Here is a 24,765-nt window from a genome sequence, read left to right as displayed (position 1 = left end):
TGCTTAACTGATGCACCTGCATTTCAGCTCCTACAATCCAACCTCTCAACATCTGCTCAATGTCTCTCATTCTGGTTTGGAAGCTCACATTAAAATGCTGATTTTTCAGCAGTTTTTACAGCATTAACATAGTAGTAATAGATATTGATATTAACGGGAAACATTTGTACAAGTAATTTCAATTGCAAATGAGTCTGTTGAAATATAAGAGAGTTATAATCTAGACAGGTCTTATTTTGTTTACCACTGCATATTTAGAAGAAAAAAAAAAACTACCCTTCTTACAAAGCCAATTGAGATCTGGCCTTGCCCTGGCTGTGTCCCTCATTGTTTTAACTGCCTCCACATTGCATATAGGCCACATTTTGTAGTGCAGTATGGTGTAGTGCCAGATTGCAACTAACAGCTGGCTCTGGTAAATGAGACACATCAAATCAGGGAGGAAATTACTTATTTCTCAGTGTACTTCTCTAAAGACATGATCCTCCAAAGGATTAAATTAAACTATTGCTAGAATATCCGTTTAAACATCCCCCTTGTTAAACCATGAGCTTTAAATCAGTAAAAATGACTAAAATCAAATAAAAAGAATGGACAATTTGTAGTATTTCTAATATTTTCCACTGAAAGCAAGATTTACACAGTCACTGCAATCAAGAGAGATGGTAAATGGTATACAATGTTTTCATTTGTAACAAAAATGGTTAAAGCCGACCTTTACTCATATCTTTAATTTAACAACAAAACACATCTTTAGAAATGTTTAACAATGACAATCTACAAACACATACTTCTAAATAATTGCCAACTTTGTATTCTTTCCATATCGTATTTCCCTTTTCTTCCCCAGTCTTCTGACAGTGGCCATGTTTACCAAGGGCAGATTACTGGATCTCTATTTACTTCCTGAAAATGTGACTAGGACATGTGACCACGCACATCATCTCAGGAGAGGAAATGCCTTTCTCCGAGATCTCGTGAGATTACAGATGAGATTTCCCAGCAATGCTCTGCTGATGACAAGGCGATCCCAGTGAGCATTGCGTTGCCAAACTGAAGTCATTTTGCCCTGTCAAAGCAGGAAGTGAATGCTCTGCAAGTGTAAGTCACAGCATTTTACACCTGACATGTCTATTTTATTATTAATCATCATACATAGAGGGATGCATTGGTAGATTTGTGAGTTTAAAGGTCCGCTTTAAATGACTAAAAAAATGCAATAAGCAATTCCATTATTAATGACACAGATGTTAAAAAAAAAATGTAGATGGTCAGCTGACTACATCATCAAATACCTAAATATAGAAATAAAACTGGTTTATAGGACTACGTCTCTATCAGTAACAGATGCACTGTGTATGAAAAATGTAAATTTCTATGTTTCGCTCATGTGATATTAAACCACCCAAGTTGTAGATCAAAAAAAAATAACTTTAAAAAGCAGAGCCAAAAGAAATACTTGAAGTAGGATATTTTTCCAGTGCCATATGTGAACAGTATCTGAGGGCATGAGTGCAATGAATGTTATACATACTACTGGAAACTGTTATATTGAAAAAGAAGGTGGCTAAGGGTGAGACTGTGGAGCACTGCTAGGAGAAAAGTATATCACAGGTAGTAGTAGATGGTGGCCAGACCTGACCAAACAATTTGACTATATCCATCTAGCAAGAAAGCAAGCAAGCATGGCTACGTGCAAACACCCATCACAGTCACAAAAACCTATGCCGATAAGAGTACAGAATGAAGAAGCCAACCTAGCTGGTGGCCTTTTGGAATGCAGTATTCACACACTTCCCACAGCACTTAGGACACACAATAAGCAGTACCCGAGTGCTTCCATGGAATAGAAAAGTAAGCTAAATACAGGCAAGTAGCCAAAGTACAATGGTACCTCGGTTCACGAACTTAATTTGTTCCACAATTCTGGTCGCGAACTCAATCAAACTGTGATCAGACCGCGATCTCAACTAGAGGAAGCAATAATACGAAGTCAAATGCACTCCATACAGCGTTCAGAACTTGAAGGTTGGTGCTCGAAGTGACAACACAGATGGCGCCGGGTCAGATACAGTCCATAATAGCACTGGATATGTGCAAGAAGTAAAGAAGTTTTATTAAATCGTCACATGCGTCATACAGCCAACGTTTCTGGGCCACGCAGGGTCCCTTCTTCTGGGCGACATAGTGACATCGAGTGCTGGTGACTTCTATTATGGACTTGACTAGAGGAAGCCACAACCATGTGTCAGAGCAGGGAAGATGGCTGCGGTTGTATTCGTCACCCGATGCGGAGTTCGTGAACGGAAGCAACATTTTGCCAAACTTCTTGTTTGCGAACCGAACTGTTCACAAACAGAAGCGTTCGTTAACTGAGGTACCACTGTATTTACTTTGCTCTGGGCCTCATTAAAAACAATGTCTTTAGCATCATGTAGGCTTCTGTGCTTCTTCTAATGGCTTACAACTACTGTTTTAGCAAGTAAAATTGGTATTTCTAGTTGCTCTGTATATTTATTATAACATCTAGATTAGTAAACACTACATTACAGACCTGAACAGTTCTCATTAAAATAATCCGTCCCCAGAAACCCACAGATGATCTTGCATACCTCTGGGTACCTGACTAGATATAGGTCTCTACACCAAATATTACAATTTATAAAACGTATTGCCCTATAATAATAATAAAAGCAGTCCAATAATATCTTCAGTGACAGAAAAAAAGCAGACCAAAGTCACTGAGTGCCAAATATAATTTTACAGTAAACCTCATAACAGAGTGACATTCCCACTATCATCTTCTTGCTAATCAAATTCTCATCATGATTTGCTGTATAGACAAGCACTAGATTAGGAAGCGGAAATCAAAAACCTGCTCACATGATTAACAATTCTCTCGGTGGAGGGCAACAAATGACAAGAAAAGCTAAACAATTAGCAGAATTAAGCAAAAGCCAAAGGTTTACAAACTTATGAAGAACCCTGTATTCTCTAATGAAAGCAATATGTGAAATCTATCTTTACATCCACTGTATTGAGGGGAATAACTGTACTGCTGTATGAGAAGCCTGCAATGCAGTGTGGATCAATGCTTTGTGCATGGGGAGAGGTTATGACAGGATACACAGCTCAACATTGCAGCACTCACTACAAAACGTGCTACAAGCACAAATGTAGCCACAGCAGTGGAGTTTTTTTTTTTTACTGTGACTACAAATGTCCATAGTTTGAGCAAAGGTAAACACGAACTCAGCAGTCGTAGAATCGGTGTCAAAAAAATTGCACAGTGTATCTTCAAACCAGACTTTGGACTTGCCATGATCGTCAAAATGCTTTCACTCATAAGCGCACATTAATCATGGAATTACTGTGCTAAGTCACAAACATGTGTCGGCTTGCATCGCTCTTAAGCACCAATTAACAAAGCACAAGTGACTTTGCTGAATATCATAATTAGCTTAACAGCAGTTAAAGGTGGCAGATGAGGGCGGCTTGTGTTTATACAACTAGCTGCACCCTCCAACAGCTGACAAATCTCACCTCTTTAGGCAGTAAAGAAATAAAGTCCCGCTGAAACTGAGGCTCAATAACTTGCATCATATGCTTTACTTGAGTTGGTTCACAACTGTCTATAAGTTCATCCAGGGCCAGCAGCTTTTCCGGTCCGCTCCAACTCTATGAAACAAAAACAAGGTAGTTTCATTAGAAAAATAAACATCATTCAAAATGATTATACAATTGTTTTGCCATTAACAGTGCTGAGGGTGGATTCACAATACGTGTGTTGCGTTCAGTGCCAGCTGACCCAAAAACTGTGAAAGTAAAAAAGGGGCCATCATGTGTAAATACAAAGTGGACCAAGCAGAGATTTGAACCACTACAGGTAACGATTTCCTGTACTTGCATAGATCTGACCTTTGAGGCAGGACCATATTAACTCAAGAGAATATTTTTGGATTGGTTTGGCTTGTGCTAGAAAACCCATAACAGCATGTTGGAGGGGCATACAAAAAAACATGGTGTATCTACTAAAAACTGAAGCCAAATACATGGCACTGTAATGGGAGGGTAGTAAACAAAGCCACCATGGCTGCCCACATAAGTTTCATTATTTCTTTCTGATCAGATAAAAGGGTGGCCCATGTGCAAACAGAACGGCAGACAATGTAAATAATATGGCAAATGTCCAGCTGTTTCTTACAATGAGTGTACAAGAAGGGACCACTAAACATTATCAAAAATAAAATAAACAGATGTGCCAAGTATGTTGGCTGTGAAGCTTAGGAACAACCACTACACTTGCGTTACGTTATGTAACATGCCATCAGCTCTATAATAAGTTACACCACTATTCCATGGTGCAGTGTAGCAAGTTATACAAAATACTGGATTACATGCGGGTTTTTTTCTCCACTAACATTAAAAAGATTCACAAATAAACAAATAATGAGGGTAAAGTGGCCGGCCAAAACCATATTTGGTCCAAATTAACATTATTTCTTGTTGCTTAAGTACCAAGTTGTTCAGCAATACACAATGCCAGCACTATACTAGAATGCTCCAGCAAATGGGAATAAAACTGCATAGTGTAATACGTTTTTATGGGCTAACAAAGCTTTTGGAAGGTGAAGTTTAACTGGATTTTAAGTCAATCATTTAAGGGTCTACAAAATTGGATGTAAAGCATGTTCTCTCTCAATGTGGTCTTGATTTGGACAAGAGATAATCATACAACATATGGTCAACGCTCTGGGGGTATTTACATTCAGCTAGCAAGATTCAATAGTATGTGTTAATGTCCTCCTGATCATGGTATGCAAAGCTTAGACATCAGCCAAGTGCACATATTACATGTAAGATCAAAAGACTACACAAAGGCAAGACCAAAAAAAATGATTATTTCAGATCATTCAAGAAGAAAACAGTTATGCTCATTTAAACATAACAATTTTCTGGCTTTTGAAGTCTTCAAGTTGTGGCATTTAAAACAAAAAACAAACATACCCAATAATAAACATTGGAAGTCAATAGATTGCACCAGAGGCCATTTTATTGTCACTGGATCCCTGAAGTATTGCTTCATAAAGCCAAAACAATAAAGTGAAGAATAAATAGGAGCCTCTTGAAAGCCCTTTATTGGTTTTGTAATAAGAGCAGCTTATATAATGAAAACCATTTAAAGTTGTATTATTAAAGAAGAACTTAGAGGCCTCCACTCATCGCTTATACATCCTTCCTACCAAAAACACAACTCCTTTACAGGTTTGTAATCCTGATGTTTACCTATTCTAGGCAAACATCTGAAGTTGCTAGTTAAAAAAAAAGGGAACTATGCGGTTAAACTAGTCAAATTATTCAGACTGATTTTACAGTTATGAACTTTGAGATCTTTACAAATCCTTATGTTCTTTTTTTGTTTTGTGGTTGTTGTTGGGAGGGAGATCTTCCTTCATTTCCTGTTCAGGAAACATTATAGGAAACAAGAAGAGGTAAGCTCTGTGATGCAAGGGAAGTTCGTATTTGGCTAGATTTTGCTTTATTTCCTGTCCAGGAGACTATACAGGAAAAGAGAGGCCACCTCCCCAATGTGTGGGGAATACCTATTTTATACTGTTTCCTGTTGGGGAGAGCCTGCTTCATTTCCTGTCATGGAGACATTACAGGAAATGAAAGGTAAGCTCCATGACGTGAAGGGATTCCTAAATTACACTGTTGTCACTTGAATATTTGTCCCATTGGATGATTTACCCTTTCATCCTGCGGTAGCAGCAACTCTAGGTTTTTGATTTATCCTTACTTTTTGTCATAGTGACAATGGACACCAAGGAAAATAGATGGATGAATCTCCCCCACAGACACAGCTTTAAAAACCTGACAAGGGTCTAATCCTTCTCCACTAATAAAAACAAAAAAGTTTGCCTTAGGATACACCTTAAGTTCTTAAATGAGGATGCCATGCAAGCAGTAATCATGAAAGTGCTGCAGCCTAAACAGCACAACTATAAATATTACACAGAAAACAAAAATATCTTACTGAAATTCTAGCATGTTTTCACTACAGATAAAAGATTTAAAAAAAAGTGTTGTTACACATATGCTTTGTAATGTTTGGGGATATTCGCACATATGGTGAGCACTGTAAGGATGCAGTCTACTCACAATATCTTCTGTTTAAGGGCTTGGTAACCCACTTTTATTGAAACGAAAGTTCATACATCCATCTTGGATACCCTCACAGGGGTTGTTCAGCATAACATTCATGCAAGGCTTCCAAACAACAATAAGTATAGCCTCCTGGCTTCCAATTCAAACACTAGCACTTCTGACCCACTGGTCCTCTTTGAAGTGCTGTGCAAGACTTGTGGCCCCTCAGGCTCATGGCTCTTCTAGCCTCAACAGTTCTCTCCCAGCCTCTCTGGCTGTCTTCATGTGCCTCCAGCACACAGACCACCTGACTCCACTCTAAACTCTGGGGAAGTAATTCTGACTCCTGAACACCGTCTGTTCCTATCCCAGTAGGAGCTAGCCTGACTCCTTTTTGACTTCTGGAGGAGTCCTCCTGACTCTGTTCGTATTTTCCAGCAGGAGCTAATTCCCCTAGTCAGCACCCTTTCTTTAAGGACTGTGCCCACCTGTGCAATCATTGGGTGATGGTCACTGCGAAACTCTGGACCCAGGACTGGAGATCTCATTCCCGAAACACCTTGAAACCTCCCAGTTCCAGGATCCCAAGCATAATGCAGACCGACCCTTGCTTCCTGACACCTCTCAGCCCCTCTGGCTGAGGGGTCCTGGGTGATCATAACACCCAAATCTACAGTGGGATTGCCACACAATACCACAGCTTCTATCTTAAAGTAGTATTAAACTGTCAAACTTTTTTTTAATAATGATTCCAGATCAAACAAATATACATTGCCCAGCAATGCATTGCTTTACATTTTTGCCCAAACACTTAGAATCATCATGTTTCTGAACAGCTGCTTCCAAGTCTCTCAGCTCAGATTCCCTGAACTTCCTGTCCAGTACAAGATCACAAAGGACAGAGCACATTTTAGCAACTGTTCATCTACTAGCTTGGAGCGAGAAGAGAGGAGAGGTGTTTGGGGTGAGGGAAGTAGCTTGATTTGCTGTGTCTGTGTGTTTGTGGAGACGCACACAGTTTACTAGCACACACAAGGGTGACTGGCGAGCACTATGCTTGAGAAAGGAGTCACTCTAAAAAGGTGCCCATACACCTTGCGATTATCGTACGATATTCGCGGGAAATCCAGCGATCGTACGATAATAGCAAGGTTATGAAAGGCGTGCGACCGTTTCTACTGTACGGTCGCACGTCTTTTGTCGAAGGAGCATGAAAAATCTACCGAGAATCGTACGATTGTCGGCGGGTTAGCGGCGTGCTTGTTTGACAACTGCGGAACGGGCCGGTGTGCGCACTGTGGTGTTCAGCATTGCGGTCATCGGAAGCCCGCCCCTCAGCGGGGCGGGCTTTCGATGATCGCAAGTAAGATCTGCCTGTCGAAGATGGGCAGATCGTACAAGCTTTTAATTAGCTTACAACCATCGCAAGGCAAAAGACTTGCGATGGTTGTAAGGTGTATGGGCACCTTAAAACAGGATATCAGGGCCAGTGCTCAGGAGACCAGCTGATTCTGCAGGAAACTAAAATGTTTAAACATCAAAGAGCAGCATCCATTGTAAGTGATTTCATCAGCATTTGAAATAGCTTAAAATCATTGTGACTTTAATGTCTCAGATATATCGGTAGAGTCTGGTTGACAAAAACCTCATATTAAATGACCTGATAGATCAAGAGCAAATTAATAAGTAAACTTTTTGCTAAAGATCACAACAATAGAGAGAAATATGCACACACTGAACACAATGCAGCCCAATAGTATAGACTGTGATCTCTGTGTACAGTACAGCTAATAAGCACACAAACATTACACCTGAAACCGTTCCACAAATGCACAATGTGCCTATTTCCACCAAGCTCTGCTCATCAAAGACTTTTCATTTGTTATGCAAACACAGCGAACATAAATAATAGGAGAGGGCAAGCTGGCTTCTTCGTAGCTTGGAGAATTCAAAGGGAAAGGATAAAGCTAAACACTAATTGTTGCATAGACAATAAAGCCATAAAAGAGAGGATTGAGGCCAAATAGGTGGTTTAAAAAAATTACTACAAGATGTTGATAAAGAACTAGTCACACAACATCAAAAATAATCCAGATAATGTAAATTCTTTATGGGTGAAAATAAAAGAACGAGTATTACTGTATTACTTTCTGAGTGTTCTGCAAAATATAAAAATGAAAGCGGTAAAAGAAATTTGAAGCAACTGTATACTAGTATACAAGGACTCCTGTTGATTTACATGGCTCCTCAATGCAGAATCTGACTCCCTGTTCTAAGCCATGAAAAAAAAACAACTTTAGGTGTTCCAATATATCTCTAAAAGATCTGGGATATCTTAAGTTAGCAAATTTGTAGTGTAGTAGCCATAAAGCAGTAAATGTGACGTGTATTAAAACATTTACTACAGATGTAGCTACCTGATGTATATGGTTTCAATTAGCGACTGATTCAACTGCAGTGAATGTTTGGTGAATATTACACTTACTGGCTGGCTTATAACTATACCCTTTAAAGCCTATATCTAGGCAAAACCTTCTCTAGCAACTTTGTTTCTCTTCTTGTCAGCACATGAACCGATTGGCTTTGAGTGCTGCTTCTTCCTGTCACACTCCAGCACAGGTACTTACATTGCTTGTATTAAAAAAACAAAAAACAATTTAATACTGCATGATTACAGGCCTGCACTAATTGTGTTTTTAAGATCTGCCCAGAGTCCAGCTTTAAGGGGCCATTAACATGTGGTTGCATGGTGGACTGCCTCGAATCACCGTCCTATCTTTCTAATCTACCGTATATACTCGAGTATAAGCCGTCCCGAATATAAGCCGAGGTACCTAATTTGACCAAAAAAACCTGGGAAAAAGTATTGACCCGAATATAAGCCGAGGGTGGGAAATGAGGCAGCTACTGGTAGATAGATACCAATAAAATTACATTAATATTTATTTAAAAGAAAAATAACCTAGCTCTGTAAGTGGAAAAGGGGGTACAGGGCTACATATCATGTACTACGGATCATTTAACCCATTCATATTAGCAGAGGATAATTGTAAATCTATTGTTCAGTGCACTCTATATGTAGTATATTGAGTATATACTGTACATGTTTGTTCCAGACTGATGTCAGAACACATGATCTGCATACTAGTTTGAAGGTCAGGGCCTCAAAAAGTACTGAAGCCATTGGGATTAGTATGACAGCCAGACTATTAACATTTTCAGAAGGAGAGGTTAGCAGCCTCCAAATTCTAGATAGATATACTATCTAGAATAGATAGTATAGATAAAGTAGATATACTTTAAAAGGAGAATTATGAGGCGAGTGATTTTCACTCAGCCTCATAATCTGAGCCGACCTGTGACAATGAAACTGTCACAGGTCGGCTCAGTAGATCGGGAAGTGAGCGAACAAATACCATTGCTTGCTCACTTCTCGATCTATCCCTGCAGAGAGCCGTCACTCACGGCCCCCTGGAGGGATTCTCTCTCTCCCCCCCCCGTTGCCGATCCTCCAGCACTGACTGGCAGAACGGACGGGGGAGGGTACAGCTGGCTCTGCCTCTAGATTGGCAGAGCCGGCTGTCAATCACGCAGCTGAGTGGATCCAGACAGCATTTTCGGGATCCGTTCCGGCTGCGGCGTCTCAGTATACCGCGAGCAGTAGCTCGCCCCATACTGAGCTTTGGGTGACGGGAGGATGCTAGTTTGTGTCCTCCCGTTACCCTTAGGAGAACTATGGGGAAAAGCCTTAACCCCATAGTTCTCCTTTAAGTGTCACAGAACTGACAAAGGGCGGCACAACCCTCGTGGTCTTTGTAATAACAACCAAAGATTGGTAACATCTGAAAAACCAAAGAAACATTGGTCTCTCAATAAGCCAGAATGTGAAGATTTAGTTACCAGACTGAATAACGGTTACACACTTTCCAACACAGAAAGGAATATATCCTATTATTGTCTATTTATAGCGGATTTTCCTTGTCAGAAGATGTTACGGTATTCAAACCACAGAGCTATAGTTAGGATTTGACAGCATAGAGAGATTCTGCTCTCAATCAGCATTTGAACAATAGGAAGTATTTTTCCTGTTACTGTATTTTTCATGGGAACACTGTCCCTGTTTGGAACACAAATGCCCATTAATCCCCAAATGCAGTGCTTGATTATCTTCTTTAATGCAAATTTGCATACCACAGCTCCACCAAATGACCTGAATGAATGGGAACTAGTAATTATAGCTAGAGGGCAGAGAAGGGGGGAGAATGAGAAGTCAAGGCTCTTTATGCACAGTAACTGTTAAGGACAATTCGCACAAATAAAAACACTAGTCTGATGGTGAAAAAGTGGTAGAACACCTGGCACAAAGCCCAGATGCTTAGGATAATTACCTGAACACCCCTGCTTTAAGATAACATGTTCGAGCTTGATAACTCAAACCATTCATCTTCATCATAGCTTCCCATTTGCTTTTCCACTCATGAAAGCCTCTTATTTTCCCAGGAGGGAAACAATTATCTAAGATAAAAGAATGTATCCCTAATGGTAACATGACTGGAAAACACCCAGATGACGTGGATGGCTGACTTATCTCTCCTTCTGCCTTCAAGCTGTAGATGTTCAGCACTGATGTCCTCAGACAGGTTGCTGCAGTTCAGCGTTTGGCGATCTTGCACACCAAATGTCTGATAGCTTCTGCAGACTGGTTACAGCAACACTTAAATACAAAATGATTTACAGCTATTTACTGGTGTTAGCACAATATATAAAAGTTTACAATATATAATTTCGCAAATGTGGTCAATGTACAGCATGTTTAGAACAGGAAACATTTGCGGGCCTATTTGGTGGTTTGTGTATTATTCCATCATAAAAAGCCATAGGGAAACATATGCAAATATAACAGGTTATCTACCTATCAAAATAATCAAATTCATCTCCAGTATTGAATTACTCTAATCAAATTGGTTACTACAGGTTACCCAACCTTTCCATCAGAACTGTTCTTTTCATTATTTAATTAAATTGACTTCTCCAGAGTGTCTCCCATCCTCTGGAACTCCCTACCCCAATCTGTCTGCTTCTTTCCTACTCTGTCCACCTTTTGGCGATCCTTGAAAACTCATCTCTTAGGGAAGCCTAACCCATCTCGACAAAATAACTGTCCTTTTAATTCTTCCGTTAGTTCATCCCACACAATTATCACCGTTTGTATCACTTGCCCCTCCTACTAGACTGTAAGCTCAGGTGTGAACCAAGGCCATTGAAAACCATGGGATTTTTTGTGTTGAACAGTTAAAAGCGCTTTTCGAACTGCTCAAAAACGCTTAGGTGTGAACCAGGGCTAACTCTCCTGTGTTTAAATTGTATTGCAACTGTATTGTCTCATTCCATTTTGTAAACCACTGCAAAAACTGTTAGCGCTATATAAAGTCTGTAAAATAATAATATATAAAGCTTTGGATGATGATAACACTTTAGATTAACAAGCATGCTGAAATATCTTTGTTTCTCCCACTAGCCTATTTTTGTATAAACCTAAAAGGTTCTGCACAATAGGCCTCTAACATCAGAGTACCAGCAAACCTCTTGGGTTTCCCAAAAAATAAGAAAAAATAAAAACTGCTCATAATGACCAATCAGAATATTTGCTTCGTGTTCCATGAACATAAAGGATCACAGCTGATTAGTCACTATGTTCCCGTTCTTTTCTCAGTTGTTCTTGAAGTGGGGGTAAGGGAGGGTTCTTTTAGTTCTGTTCATGCCTAGTCTTCAGCAATGACAAACATTTTCCCTGTAGCAATTTTTAAGTGACCTTCTGCATGTACTTTCTCAGTCAAAAGTACAAAAATGTTTGCTTTCATTCAGTTTACAAAAGGAGTGTTGCTTTGCTGGCTCAAACTCTGAACTCTGAATAAATACAGAGAATGCACCATAGGAACATGCCCATATAACCCCTGCAGGAAGAAAGCACTAAACCTAGACGGTGTAGAAGAAAGACGGGGTACCCTGTACAAACATTGCTGATATCATGGTATAGTTCCATACAAACGGAATATGCATAATGTTTGCCACAGATTTTCTGCAGCAATCTGTCGCTTTGGACAACATCCGTTATTTCTTCTGCTAGACTTTCATTATTAACACATAAAACTTAGTGCCCAAAGGCAGTAACAGCTGCGTACATTATAGGAACAAATCTATCATTACAAACATGTTCCAGCATGCAGTATACTTCTTGTTAGTACTGAAGAACTATCTCATATGCTGTATGTCCCAGTAGTTAACTGCCCTCCCAAGGGCACCACTCTCATGCTGCTCGACATACTCAGGCAATACTCATTTTCATCATGTCTGATACTGCAGAGAAAACACAACAGATGCCTTTAAGGCCTGGTTCACATCTAGTTTGAAAAAATAATCAGGTAACTAATCGATTATGAAAGTAATCGTTAGCTGCAGCCCTAGAATACCTGCATAATTTTCAACAACTTTTAGATTGTAAGCCTTCACGGGCAGGGCCCTCCTTACCATCTTGTCTTGAATTGTATTATAATTGTAATGTCTTCCTTATATTGTAAAGCACTGAGCAAACTGTTGGCACTATATAAATCCTGTATAATCATAATATAGGGGATGGAGATTAGATAAATGTCTTTCTAGTCTGCCCCACACTCTAGCAAATACTTCTTGACCTGAAAATGACAAGGTCACAGAATGATTGATAAACTTCTCTTAACATTTTTCACTTGCCCACTACATCAACATCTCACACCATCATATGAATTAATCAGGTTATTTCTATATACATAATACCTCCAAAGAGGACTTTGGCTGGGAAAAGGGCCAAATCTAAGCAGTGTTGTGTAGTTACTCTGCTCAATGACAACAACGCAAAATAAAAATGGAAGCTCATTATAAAAAATAAATAAATACAGGCCCAACAGTGAGATGGTGAAAGCCACTAAGAAATGGCATCTGAATAGGAAGATATGGTTTCAGGGAGACTGCTACATATGAATAACTCCAACATACAGAGCAAACTCTGCTTCTACCTGCAATATATATTAACATCTCTGCAAGTAACCAGCAGATACAAAGAGGAGAGACACTGGAATACTTGATTCCTTTGAAATTACTTGTAAGTATATACAGCATGATATTGCTGGCAAGTGAAAAGCTTGCAGGCTGAACAAAACAATATCTATCATATTACCCCATCCCCAATCAACAGCATGGATAGGGGAATCCCCACGTTAGTCTATTGTATTCTATGCTGATTGGCCGCAGTGACCGTTCGGCCAAGAGTTTTCTGCTGGCTCCTTCAATTTTCAGAACAAAGGATGTCAGGAAGAAGGCTGTCAGCAGGGCCACCCACTGAGCAAATTTCAGCCGATTCATCAAGAACTGGCTGAAATTCACTTAATGTATGGACAGCTTTACAGATATGACCTGGGCGGGTTGGCTGGTCGCTTTGGACAACATCCGTTCAACTTTTTCAATAATCGATTATAATCGATTATGTGGATTAGTTGTTGCAGCCCTACAATACATACTACAAAGAATTGCAGAATGTGCATTTAAAATGCAAATTAATTCACTAACTTGAAGAGGCTTCTATGGAACATTTTCTAGAAATCTCTATCTTTTTCTAGCAAACATGTTAAAAGTAACACTAGCTAGGAAAAATACAGACAGCCAAAAGCCCATATTAAAAGGGTAAATTTACCTTTCTAATATTCATGAAACATGGCCAGATCACAAACACCCCCCGCCCCCCTCATCTAAATTGCTGGCTTCTTCTCCCCACAGGCTGGTGTTCATTTTTTAATTCAGCAAGGTGGTGCATAGCTCCACCCACACAGCCATGTCAGCTGTGTGGGTGGAGTCCCATCAGCCACTGGGGTAAAGTTTAAAATGGAATACAAGTGCAGTGACATCCCCGCTCTGGTATAGTCCATTCAGTCTTCCTCCCGTCGAGATTGCTGAATGTTCGGACTGAGGTACGGACATGGATGGGAGGAACAGTCTGCAGGAGCCAGAGTGTTGCACCAACGATCCACTGATCGCAGTTGCAATGCTTTCCTGGCTCCAATGCAAAAAATAATAAATGCACATTTTTTTCTTTTATGAAGAAGCATGCACTTATTTTTTTTTTTTTAAAGGCGGAATTCCCCCTAAAAGTGAAACAAAACCAAATATATGTGATGGCTGCATTTGTTTTCTTATTTCTGTATTTTCACCTGGTGATCCAGCCAGTAAGTCTGATATTTTTCAACTTCTTTTGACAGACCAAACTGTCTAGCAAAAGTGTTAGAGGGCTGAGACAAACCATTTAACACTGGCAGGGGTGCATACAATGGTCAGCTGGAGTTGAGATTTAATGTTAGTCAAGTCCATCTAAATGGTTGCGTACATTATAGGAACAAATCTATCATTACAAACATGTTCCAGCATGCAGTATACTTCTTGTTAGTACTGAAGAACTATCTCATATGCTGTATGTCCCAGTAGTTAACTGCCCTCCCAAGGGCACCACTCTCATGCTGCTCGACATACTCAGGCAATACTCATTTTCATCATGTCTGATACTGCAGAGAAAACACAACAGATGCCTTTAAGGCCTGGTTCACATCTAGGCATTTTTGAGCAGTTGGAAAAGCACTTTTAAATGCCCAACATAAGAAATGTCATGATTTTCAATGGCCCCTGTTCACACATGAGCAGCAAAAACGCCAGCAGGAAACTGCCAAAGGCCCGAAAGAGTACATGAGCTTCTTTGGGCAGTTAACAGCACGTTTTTGCCCCATAGTCTTCAATGGAAACTCTAGAAAACATGCGGCAGAAGCACGCGCTCGTCCATTGCCCGCAATGTTTCATTGCTAGTCAAAATGCCTGTCTTCATGTACGCGCGTACAAATGCGCATCAAAATGTACACACCGCAGATAAACGTGCAAATAAGCCCACGCTGAACACGCGCGTACAAATGCACAAACTGTTCATACGGCAGAGACTGAATCTTCAGGTACGTAGCACTTGTAACATGATAATAACACACACAATGAGGATCAGTTATGAGACATGGAGGCAAAGGAAAAGGGTTAGAGTTGTTGTCTTTAACAACCAGATTCTTAAGACTGTTCACAGACAGAATGGGCTAAAACCTGAGTGGCAGCTGTGGGCTACAGATTAATGAACTGCTATAAATGCAAATGTCTCCATATCTATAAAGTGGTAGTGCCACTTTCTGCACCAGCCATGTCACAGTGCAGGGAAATAGGATGGGCCTTGTGTGCCAGTGCAACTCCAGCACATAAAAGTAGATGTAAACTCGATCTGAATGATATTTAGTTTGATAAAGCACTGTGTGACAAAAAGTTACATGTTTAAATGAATACTGTTTTCATCTCCATGATTTTTGTTTGCATCTCAATGCTGCAGCCTCTTCCTTTCTACATACATACACTCAAGCAATGGCTGAATGGCACTTCTCAGGGCAGGTTTCCTAATGGTGACAAGCTGTGTATTTTGTGTTAAAATAACTACTTCTAGGCTCCTTCAGAGACCCATGTTAAAGGGTGACAAAGCAAGAACACAGGGGCAGAGTGTTGTCACCCTACAACAGAAAGTGCCTGAACAAGGAATCATCAGGTATTATTGCAGTGAAAGATGCAAATTTAAAGATGTAACTGTGACTTTTGAAATAACATGAACATGTTAAAGCTTATATGAGATTTCAGTGATTGGGTTTCCATACACTTTAGTAAAATGTCACCAGTCATTTCATTTGATTACAGGAGTAACTACAGTAGTCAGGGCTGGCATAGTGGAGCTGTGCAGTGATGACTGAATATGTACTGTAGATGACGATGTAGATCATTCACGTGTCTGCAAAAGCCCGGACCACTGGAATCCTGAATCAGAAGACCTAGAACTCTCTTTCTCAAGGCCAAATGTGTATGTATGCAATAAAGCTGAACATTCTAATAAACCTAGTAAAGGAGATTTACAACTTGGCAAGTTAATGAAAAGGTACCTGGAACATTTTCAGCCATTCTTGCAGGCCTGTGGGGGGTTGTACTGATGTAATTCTACGTCTCTGCTGACCTTGTCCATTTGCTGCCCGTAGGTCACCAAATGTTGTAGGCGTTGCTGAACATGGCACAAGACCTGTAGTACTACAGACACAAAGCAAAACAAGAATTATTAAAAACTGAACGCTTATAGCGAGACAACAGTGCAGAAACCAGTAGAAAAGCACCCCACTAATATGGGCAGAAATGTGTGTAGTTTTCACAGTTAATCTCCTGTCTGATGTGGGGATATTAGCACCTTTATGCTGGCTGAGGTGGTCACTGCTTTTCGACCTATCTTGACATGACACGATACACGTTCATCTCAGAATCCCCTTTGGTTCATGGCTTCAAAAACAATTCATTTCTGTGACAATAACTAAGGAGATCTGACTGACAGGGGGTCAAAGCGGGAAATATTCTGCCAGTCCGTGAAAGCCCATAAGCAGATGGGCCACTAGCCTCTTGTAGAATTGTTTTTTTTTTTAAGGAAACCACTTAAAATATATTTACTACATTTACAGAGAACATATAATCCATTCACATCAGACCCAGCCCCCAAAAAAGCCTACTGCCAAACATTCCTACACAAATTGGGTAGAAAGTACCTTCCAGTATATTTTTGGGTTGTGAAAGGGAATCCATATGAAGATAGGCATAAGCTATGGTCAGTTTGAGTGGAAGCCAAATAACCCATCAGCAAAATGTTGTGATGTGGGCAGAAACCACATGAAGATGGGTAAAGGTCCTTGCTACTTTAGATGTAAGACAACCAATTATCACTATGGTTTTGGATTGTGGGAGGAAAACAGAGCACTAGAAGGAAATCACAAACAGCTGACATACAACAACCACCATGATCATGCCCTTTAACTGTAAACATTATTAAACAGTACATTTGGCCACAGTTTAAATGATAGGAGCATGATTTAAGTAGCTTCCTATATTCTGAGGGAACTAAAGACTAAGGCCAGGTTCACACCACTTTCCGGACCAGACCTGGTTGCACTTTGCTGCATTTTTGTTGCGTTTTTTTAAGCTTCAAAATGGGCTTTCAGGTGCAGTCCTGATGCGTTACAATGCATTCCAGACCAGAGAAAATGAGACTAGCAGCACTTAGTCTGGTCCGGAACAGACTGCACTGGTGTGAACAGAGCCCAGCAATACCATAGAGATACATTGGGGTGCTTTTTTTGGTCCTGGAACAAACTGTTCTGGTCTGGACATGATTCGGACATGGTGTGAACAAGCCCGAAGGCTTTCCCTGCAAATGTCCTCCTTACAGCATGAACTTTATTTAATTATACACACACTTTATTTGAAGACCAAAAAAAAATTGTCTTGATAGAAGCAGTTTAAATTGTCACTCAAGCTCAGTGTACTGGGCGAGAATGTCATGCTTCTCAAGCATGTAATCAATTTCCCAGCCATGTACATTCATAGCGAACATTCCCAATGGGCATGTACTCTACCCCCTCACTAATTCACCACTTTGCCCTATGTTATCCCTGCATATTGTCAGATATACTGCAAAATGGGGAAGGGTTAAAAAGTAAAGCCAATTCAACTGATGACTGGCATTTTGTCTATTGCTTTCAAGTTTATTTCTACAATCCATGTCATCATAGATTTCACACACAGCTGATGCGCAACATTAGATTCATATGTAAACATACAAAGTGTTTTTGCAAAAACTGGGTGCAGCAAGGAGGAGACGGTGCCTTGTTTTATTGTATGAAGACATTTCACCAACAATCTCCCTCCATATCTTGATGGCAATGCACACGTCACCTTTTAATTCTGCAGGAGATTAGCACCATTGGAATCCATTAAGAGTAGGCAATCCCAACTGATTTCCCACTGCATTAATATGTTTGCATTTGGGTACCTTTTAGAAGAGAGGCACACTCTGGGGTTAACAAGGATTTCTATAAGACGTCTGGTTTCAACCTCAATGTGAAAGCTTTAATGAATTATGCTAAACTGATCACTCCTCTGGGGTATCAGCTGGCAACAGTCTTGCAAGACGTAAACAAGGCTTCAAGCTGTAGATGACGTAGCATTTGATTTAAAACCAAATATTAAAAAAAAAGCAGCATGTACAGCAATGTTGCCATTTAGGAAAATAGCTCAGGGCAACACAAAGCATTTTAGTAAAAGAATTAGGGAATTGTAAACACTGAAACGGCAGGGGCCACTTGCACTACTACACCAGCACCTTGTGGGTTAAATGAAATCATCTGACTGTGTTAGGGCTTGCCTCGGCAGGGAACTATAAGGTCATGCAAATTTCAGAGTGAAGTGATTAAGTGTGACTGCAGAGGACAACTGTGCGAAGTGGCAGTGACAGTGGGAAGCGGGCAGAGGGGGGGGAAAAAAGCATCAAAGGATAGCTGAGTCTTCTTTCCGCTGTGTTAGGTGCAGCAATGGACTCAAATGCAAATAAGCACCTTGAGATTTTTGAAGTCACATGGAATCTATTGTTGAGGCACTGCATAAACAGCATGCCGAGCAAATCACAAACACGGACAAGTGAACAAGAACCTCTCAAATATGAAGTTACTACAAGATGAAAGCACCTGCAGGATGTATCTATACCAGCCCTTATTTACTAACTTGACTGTCACCGGTCAAATCTCTGCATGCAGCATGATGTTCTAAATTAAATCCACCCACTGCAGGCAATTTCCAATTAATGTAATCACTAGCTAAACGTCTCGTGGATCAGCGGAAAGGTTTTACTAGCAGTTGCATTTTCTGCACCGTTAAAATGGAAACCATGGAGGAAAAGTAGTGTCATTCTAATTGCACTTCTTGCTCAGTGCAGCCAGCTAGCATGATAAAAAGTACTGACAGAATTCATAACAATAAAGACATCATTAGCAGTACTTTCATATTAGACAATGACTTCTAAAAGCAACGGTAGACTTTTTTTTTTCTTTCACTTAAATCTTGTAAACTTGATTTTTTTTTTCCTACAGAGCCACCAATTAATCTGCTGTTATTCACAACTAGACTCTACCCTCTGGAGTAGTAATGAAAGCAAAGCTGTGTTCAAATTAGAGAAGAAGCTCAGCAGCTGGTGAGACAGGATGTACACTCCAGTCATGACCAAAGCAGCTATTATTGAATTTAATTACCTTGTGTACTCTGAGCCTTTGCAGGGTTTCTTTCCCAAAGAGAAAGAACGGACCTCGGATCCATGGTCCAACTTTCTCTTCATCTGAAAAGAAAAAGAAAATGCATAAAACAGTGCTGCCTAACAACCTTGAAAGAATGGTAAATGTACTGGGCACAAGCTGAGAGGTTATTCAAATATAAAATTGCATTTTAATATTGCAAAAGAAATAAACAATTAATTCCATGTGTCATTGTATCAGCAATATATTAATATATTTTATTAATCACAAATACACACTCTAAAAACATGGAAATCTCATCACAAGGAAGGATTACAATATAAGGCTCCACTCTAATACTTTTTATTTTGCAGAACATTGTATACAACAGATGGCCATGTATCACAATATAGATACAACAAAACTACAAAGTATAATATGCAGGTGCTCACTCAGATAGAACATTTCCTCCTATATGCAATGTACTGGCTAGTTAAGACAGTCCCACTACTGTACTGTAGCTGTAATAACCAGACTCGGGATAACTGTTGAATTTTTTTTTTAAATCTTAGTAGCCATAATAGGGTTCATACATTTAAAAACACAATGCTAATTTCCACTTTAAATAAATATTCCTATGTGTGGTGCTGGTTTAGGGATCTGCAGAGATGTCAAAGTTTAAGAACTCATTTTTAAAGCAATTTTGGATTAGTATATGACGTTCTGAATTAAATACAAATAAATAGATTGGCCTTGGTTTCTATGGATGTGACCTGCCACACTGAGGGAACACTGACTGCTGAGAGGACTCATGTTTTACTATGCTTTGCCACCATGAGGTCCTTCTTCCAGACATGAAAGTCTTGTTTTACAATTATGGAGCCTCATCACTCATTTTACATCAACAAGTGTCAGAGATTAGCTGCTAACTTCTTGAACATGTACCACCACTGGGATCAGACGTGGTCCCACCAGAGAGGTCTGCAATAGTAATTAACGCTACAAGTCATTAAAACGAGGATGTGCTCAGGACAACCCCAGGGACCCCAGATGATATAGCAGGTTTCCCACATGATATTGCAATTTGTTTTCTAGAAGACCATCTGCTTCATAGGTTACATGCATTGAGGGTTAATAAAGCTTTAGTGGCAAAAGATTCCAACAATCAAGTGCTAAATCTTTTTATAACACGGGACTTTCTAACCTGCATGACGATATTATAAAATAAACAAACTGATGGCACATAAAGAAGTTATTGTACTGCAGTATATTTTACCAATGAAATCAAGTGAGCGACATTCAAATATGTGCTTTGCATTTTATTCCACTGAAAAAAGATGGAACAGTCCTGTAAAGTTACCAAATAGAATCCAGACTCAGAAAACTGACCAAAATTAACATTCAGCACCATGCTCTCCTGATGGTTAACCTGGTCAGAAAGGGGTAACTAAAACTTCAGACCCCCATCTCCATCTCCAAGCCATATGCCAGCCTGGTGCCAAAGAAAGGCACTGCCCATGCAGAGAAAAACAGACCCTTCAGCATCCTAGGGTCATCATGCACACACAAAAGACCAGATATCATCCTTCTTTACTAAAAACAGCTTCCTAAAAACATCAGATGTACTTCTGTACCAACTTGCCATTCTCCATCACCTCATTCTAGTCATCACCAGTACAAAGCTTGACAGATGCGGCCAATGCGTTATTTTAACCTTGCCAGGAATCTTACCAGACTTGTGGGCAAATAGCTGGAGAAACGCTCCCATCCTGGAAGTTTACAATACTGCAAAGCTGCAGAGGGCATGGTTTTTATTAAGGCACGCTTTCCCCAATTGTGATCATGTATTCAGATCCTGGCGATCATGAGTCCTTGGCACGCAGGATCCCTCCACACCCCGGCGACAAATCGGACAAGTGGGATGCAGATGAAGGTGACCAGACGATAGCACAGAAGAGACGAGCTGGATTTGGAAGCTCATGCCAATGGATGTGTTCTGATCTGCATTGGGAATGCCATCTGCAGAACCAGGAGGGGAGGATGCTGGGTCTGTCTAATCAAACACCATCTCATCACCTTATTCTGCATCCCCTTCATCAGCTCCAATGCAGACTTTCTCCTTTACTAATCGTTAGCAAGAAAGAAAATGAAGAAACGAGAGGCACGGCAGCAATCGGGGAAGGGAGCTGACGGCGAGCTGATCACATCCCGACACGACTTACTTTATAAAAGATCATTTTTAAAGTGCCGTAGAACCCCATGATTCCGGAGTGTGTGTGACTCGGTGTATTCCCCTGATCAGTGGATCGTGGGTGCCCGGGCACTGCGTCTGATGTCTTGTGAAGAGCAGATCCTCTGGACAGGTAGGTATGGCACACAGTCTGATGTGGACATGCTCGGACACGTTCACACAAGGAGATCAGGCGGCTGGCAACTCAAACTCCAGACGGCAACAACAGCAGCAGCAGCCCAGCGCTTCCCAACATACACACAAGGCAGGAGCCCCGCTGAGAGCAACTCCAGAGACTGAACACGGGGGAGGGCAAACCAGCATGGGGACCGGGGGGAGGAGGACCCCGGCCAAACCTCTGATGCGCTGATTTCGTCAAGCAGAACACGGCGGGCATCGGATTACATCTCCCCCCTCCTTGAAGGAGCCGCAATGGTGCAGTCTGGGCTCCGGCTACACAGCCCACACATCAATTATATGGAGATTCAGGGAGCCTGTTAGCGCTGAGTGGAGGGAGGGACGGACGGACGTGGGAGGGCCACACATCTACCTTCCATCTGCCTGGGGCTATTCCACATCACCAACGTGTACACAGCTCCGATCGCTGCCTTTCACAAGGGATAATAACCGGCGTGTCTCCGCTCTGCAGCCTCTTACGTGACTCCCCCCGGGCCATCGCCGACACCACCATACCACCTGACAGGGGGTGATGGATGGCCTCCGGTCAGCACGGACAAGTGCTTTGTGTATGGACGCGGTCCCTTTCACCTTTACAGCCCAATATGTCAATCAGCAGCATGATCTGTCTGCGGCTTATCACACATTTCTAGTCATCCATAGGGACAGGCGCTCCTCCGGGTGTACTGCGCTACTGTATAGGTTGCCGCAACTGTCAATGTCATATAATGTATGGCCAATAGGTAAACTGCTCATTTCCCTTATTGACATCAAGATTAGAGATACATAGATCACGTGTCTTCCAAAATGTAAAGAATCATACAGTAGGCGTACCATGGTGCAGGTAGTCATCACTGACCTCTCCTGAAAATCCTACTCATTCAGCCGTCATGATGATCCTGAGTTTACACTATGACCTTATAATGTACAGATCAGGAGTTCTACCTAGACTTGGACTCCAGGTGCTGCAAACTTCTTCTGGGTCTGCGAGTCCGTCCCACCATCCTCTATACTTATTCCAGGTAAGTCGCTCCGTCCCACCATCCTCCATACTTATTCCAGGCAAGTCGCTCCTTCCCACCATCCTCCATACTTATTACAGGTAATTCGCTCGGCTCCGCCCTGCCCCCCCATCCTCCATACTTATTCCAGGTAAGTCGCTCCGTCCCACTATCCTCCATACTTATTCCAGGTAAGTCGCTCCGTCCCACCATCCTCCATACTTATTCCAGGTAAGTCACTCCGTCCCGCTATCCTCCATACTTATTCCAGGTAAGTCGCTCCGTCCCACCATCCTCCATACTTATTCCAGGTAAGTCGCTCCGTCCCACTATCCTCCATACTTATTCCAGGTAAGTCGCTCCGTCCCACCATCCTCCATACTTATTCCAGGTAAGTCACTCCGTCCCGCCATCCTCCATACTTATTCCAGGTAAGTCGCTCCATCCCACCATCCTCCATACTTATTCCAGGCAAGTCGCTCCGTATCACCATCCTCCATACTTATTCCAGGTTAGTCGCTCCATCCCACCATCCTCTATACTTATTCCAGGTAAGTCGCTCTGTCCCACCATCCTCCATACTTAATCCAGGTAAGTTAGGTAAGTCGCTCTGTCCCACCATCCTCCATACTTATTCCAGGTAAGTCGCTCCGTCCCACCATCCTCCATACTTAATCCAGGTAAGTCACTCCGTCCCACCATCCTCCATACTTATTCCAGGTTAGTCGCTCCGTCCCACCATCCTCCATACTTATACCAGGTAAGACACTATGCCGCAGCATGCTGCATACCTTTTCCAAGTAAGTAATTTGGCCCCACCGTGCCCCAAGTACATCACTCTGCCCCACTATGCAGCATACTCATTCCAGGTAAGTCTATCAGCCCCACCATGCTACACACTTAATCCAGGTAAGTCATTGGGCACCACCATGCTACACACTTGTTCCAGGTAAGTTACTAAAAGTAGACAGACACAACCAAGCAAGTAGCAATTCTAATTCAGCAATGGTAACCTTCAGGTTTCCTTTTAGGAAAATAATGGCATTTAAGAATAAGGAAGCTGCCTTCTACTACCTACCCTACATAGTCAGAGATTACAATGGTGTGAATCATACACACTACCTGTACAATGCCTTCCGTTTCACTGTCAAGGACATCAGCTACACTAAAATGTACTATGTGCGTGGCTTTATAAGTACTTCTGTTTGTATAGCGTGTGAATTGGGTTGTAACAGCAGCTTATACAAACCTCCACATCCAGCTATGTTAATACAGAAGAAATCATTATGGCCAACAAAACAAATATTTTCCTTTTCTATATCTTCAGATTCTATAGCCGTCTCTAGCAGCATCACATGTGACGGATGGAGGTGAACTATGTGTGATAAAAAGCTTTATTCCCTTGTCTCCAGAGAAAGAGTTTCTAACATGTTGCAAAATCAGTGTCTCTGAGGCCCCGTTCACACCAGGGCGTTTTGTCACGCTGAAACACATGCAACATAAAGTCCTATGTATTCCTATGGGGGCCGTTCACACAAACGCACTGAATCGCGCATAAAAATATGCCTGGTGTTTGAAATGGTCCCCGAGCTTCTTTTGTGGCACTTATCAGCCCGTTTTTCTCCATAGACTTCAATGGAAACGCGCCGATCAGCGTGTTTTTGTGTGTTTGACTTGAACTTTGGATAATAGCAACAGTCAGAGTAATTCATATCAGAAGTTTGACTCTTCTTGTAAGATGGGTTAACCATGAAGTGTCCTGAAGAGGTTTCAGAGTGTCAATAGACAAGTGGCTAATTCCTGATCTGACAGTAATTGAGATGAGGTACCAACTCTTGCTTTTGGGTACCAATTGTATCTCATGTTTTCAGGATATCTAAACACAAACATTGAATAGAGCTCACCATCATTACAAAACGACTGTATAATCTTTGTATAAACTACCAGGACCTATTGAGACAATCCACCCTATTTGTATTCAAGTCAGGCAGGTTGTTGTACTAAATTCTTGTTAACAGAT

General features: G+C 41.2%; 1 protein-coding gene across 7 annotated transcripts in view; it reads right to left on the bottom strand.

Annotated features, from left to right (window-relative positions):
• Window positions 1-24,765, bottom strand: part of FBXW7 (F-box and WD repeat domain containing 7) — a 175,584-nt gene that overhangs the window by 12,700 nt on the left and 138,119 nt on the right. For 3 of the 7 annotated variants that reach the window (XM_018567032.1, XM_018567030.1, XM_018567033.1), the window contains exons 3-5: window positions 19,359-19,443; window positions 16,182-16,323; window positions 3,544-3,678 (exon numbers count right to left, since the gene is read on the bottom strand). In XM_018567032.1, coding sequence (XP_018422534.1) covers window positions 3,544-3,678; window positions 16,182-16,323; window positions 19,359-19,443 — 362 coding nt within the window. Of the gene's footprint in view, window positions 1-3,543; window positions 3,679-16,181; window positions 16,324-19,358; window positions 19,444-21,559; window positions 22,005-24,765 lie in introns of those variants that run through there. The other 4 variants (XM_018567031.1, XM_018567035.1, XM_018567034.1 and 1 more) reach the window with 3 other exon arrangements.

This window comes from Nanorana parkeri, unplaced genomic scaffold, assembly GCF_000935625.1.
Source record: "Nanorana parkeri isolate BGI_ZX_2015 unplaced genomic scaffold, ASM93562v1 scaffold1001, whole genome shotgun sequence".
Lineage (NCBI taxonomy): Eukaryota > Metazoa > Chordata > Amphibia > Anura > Dicroglossidae > Nanorana > Nanorana parkeri.
This window is presented reverse-complemented; position numbering and strand designations above follow the sequence as displayed.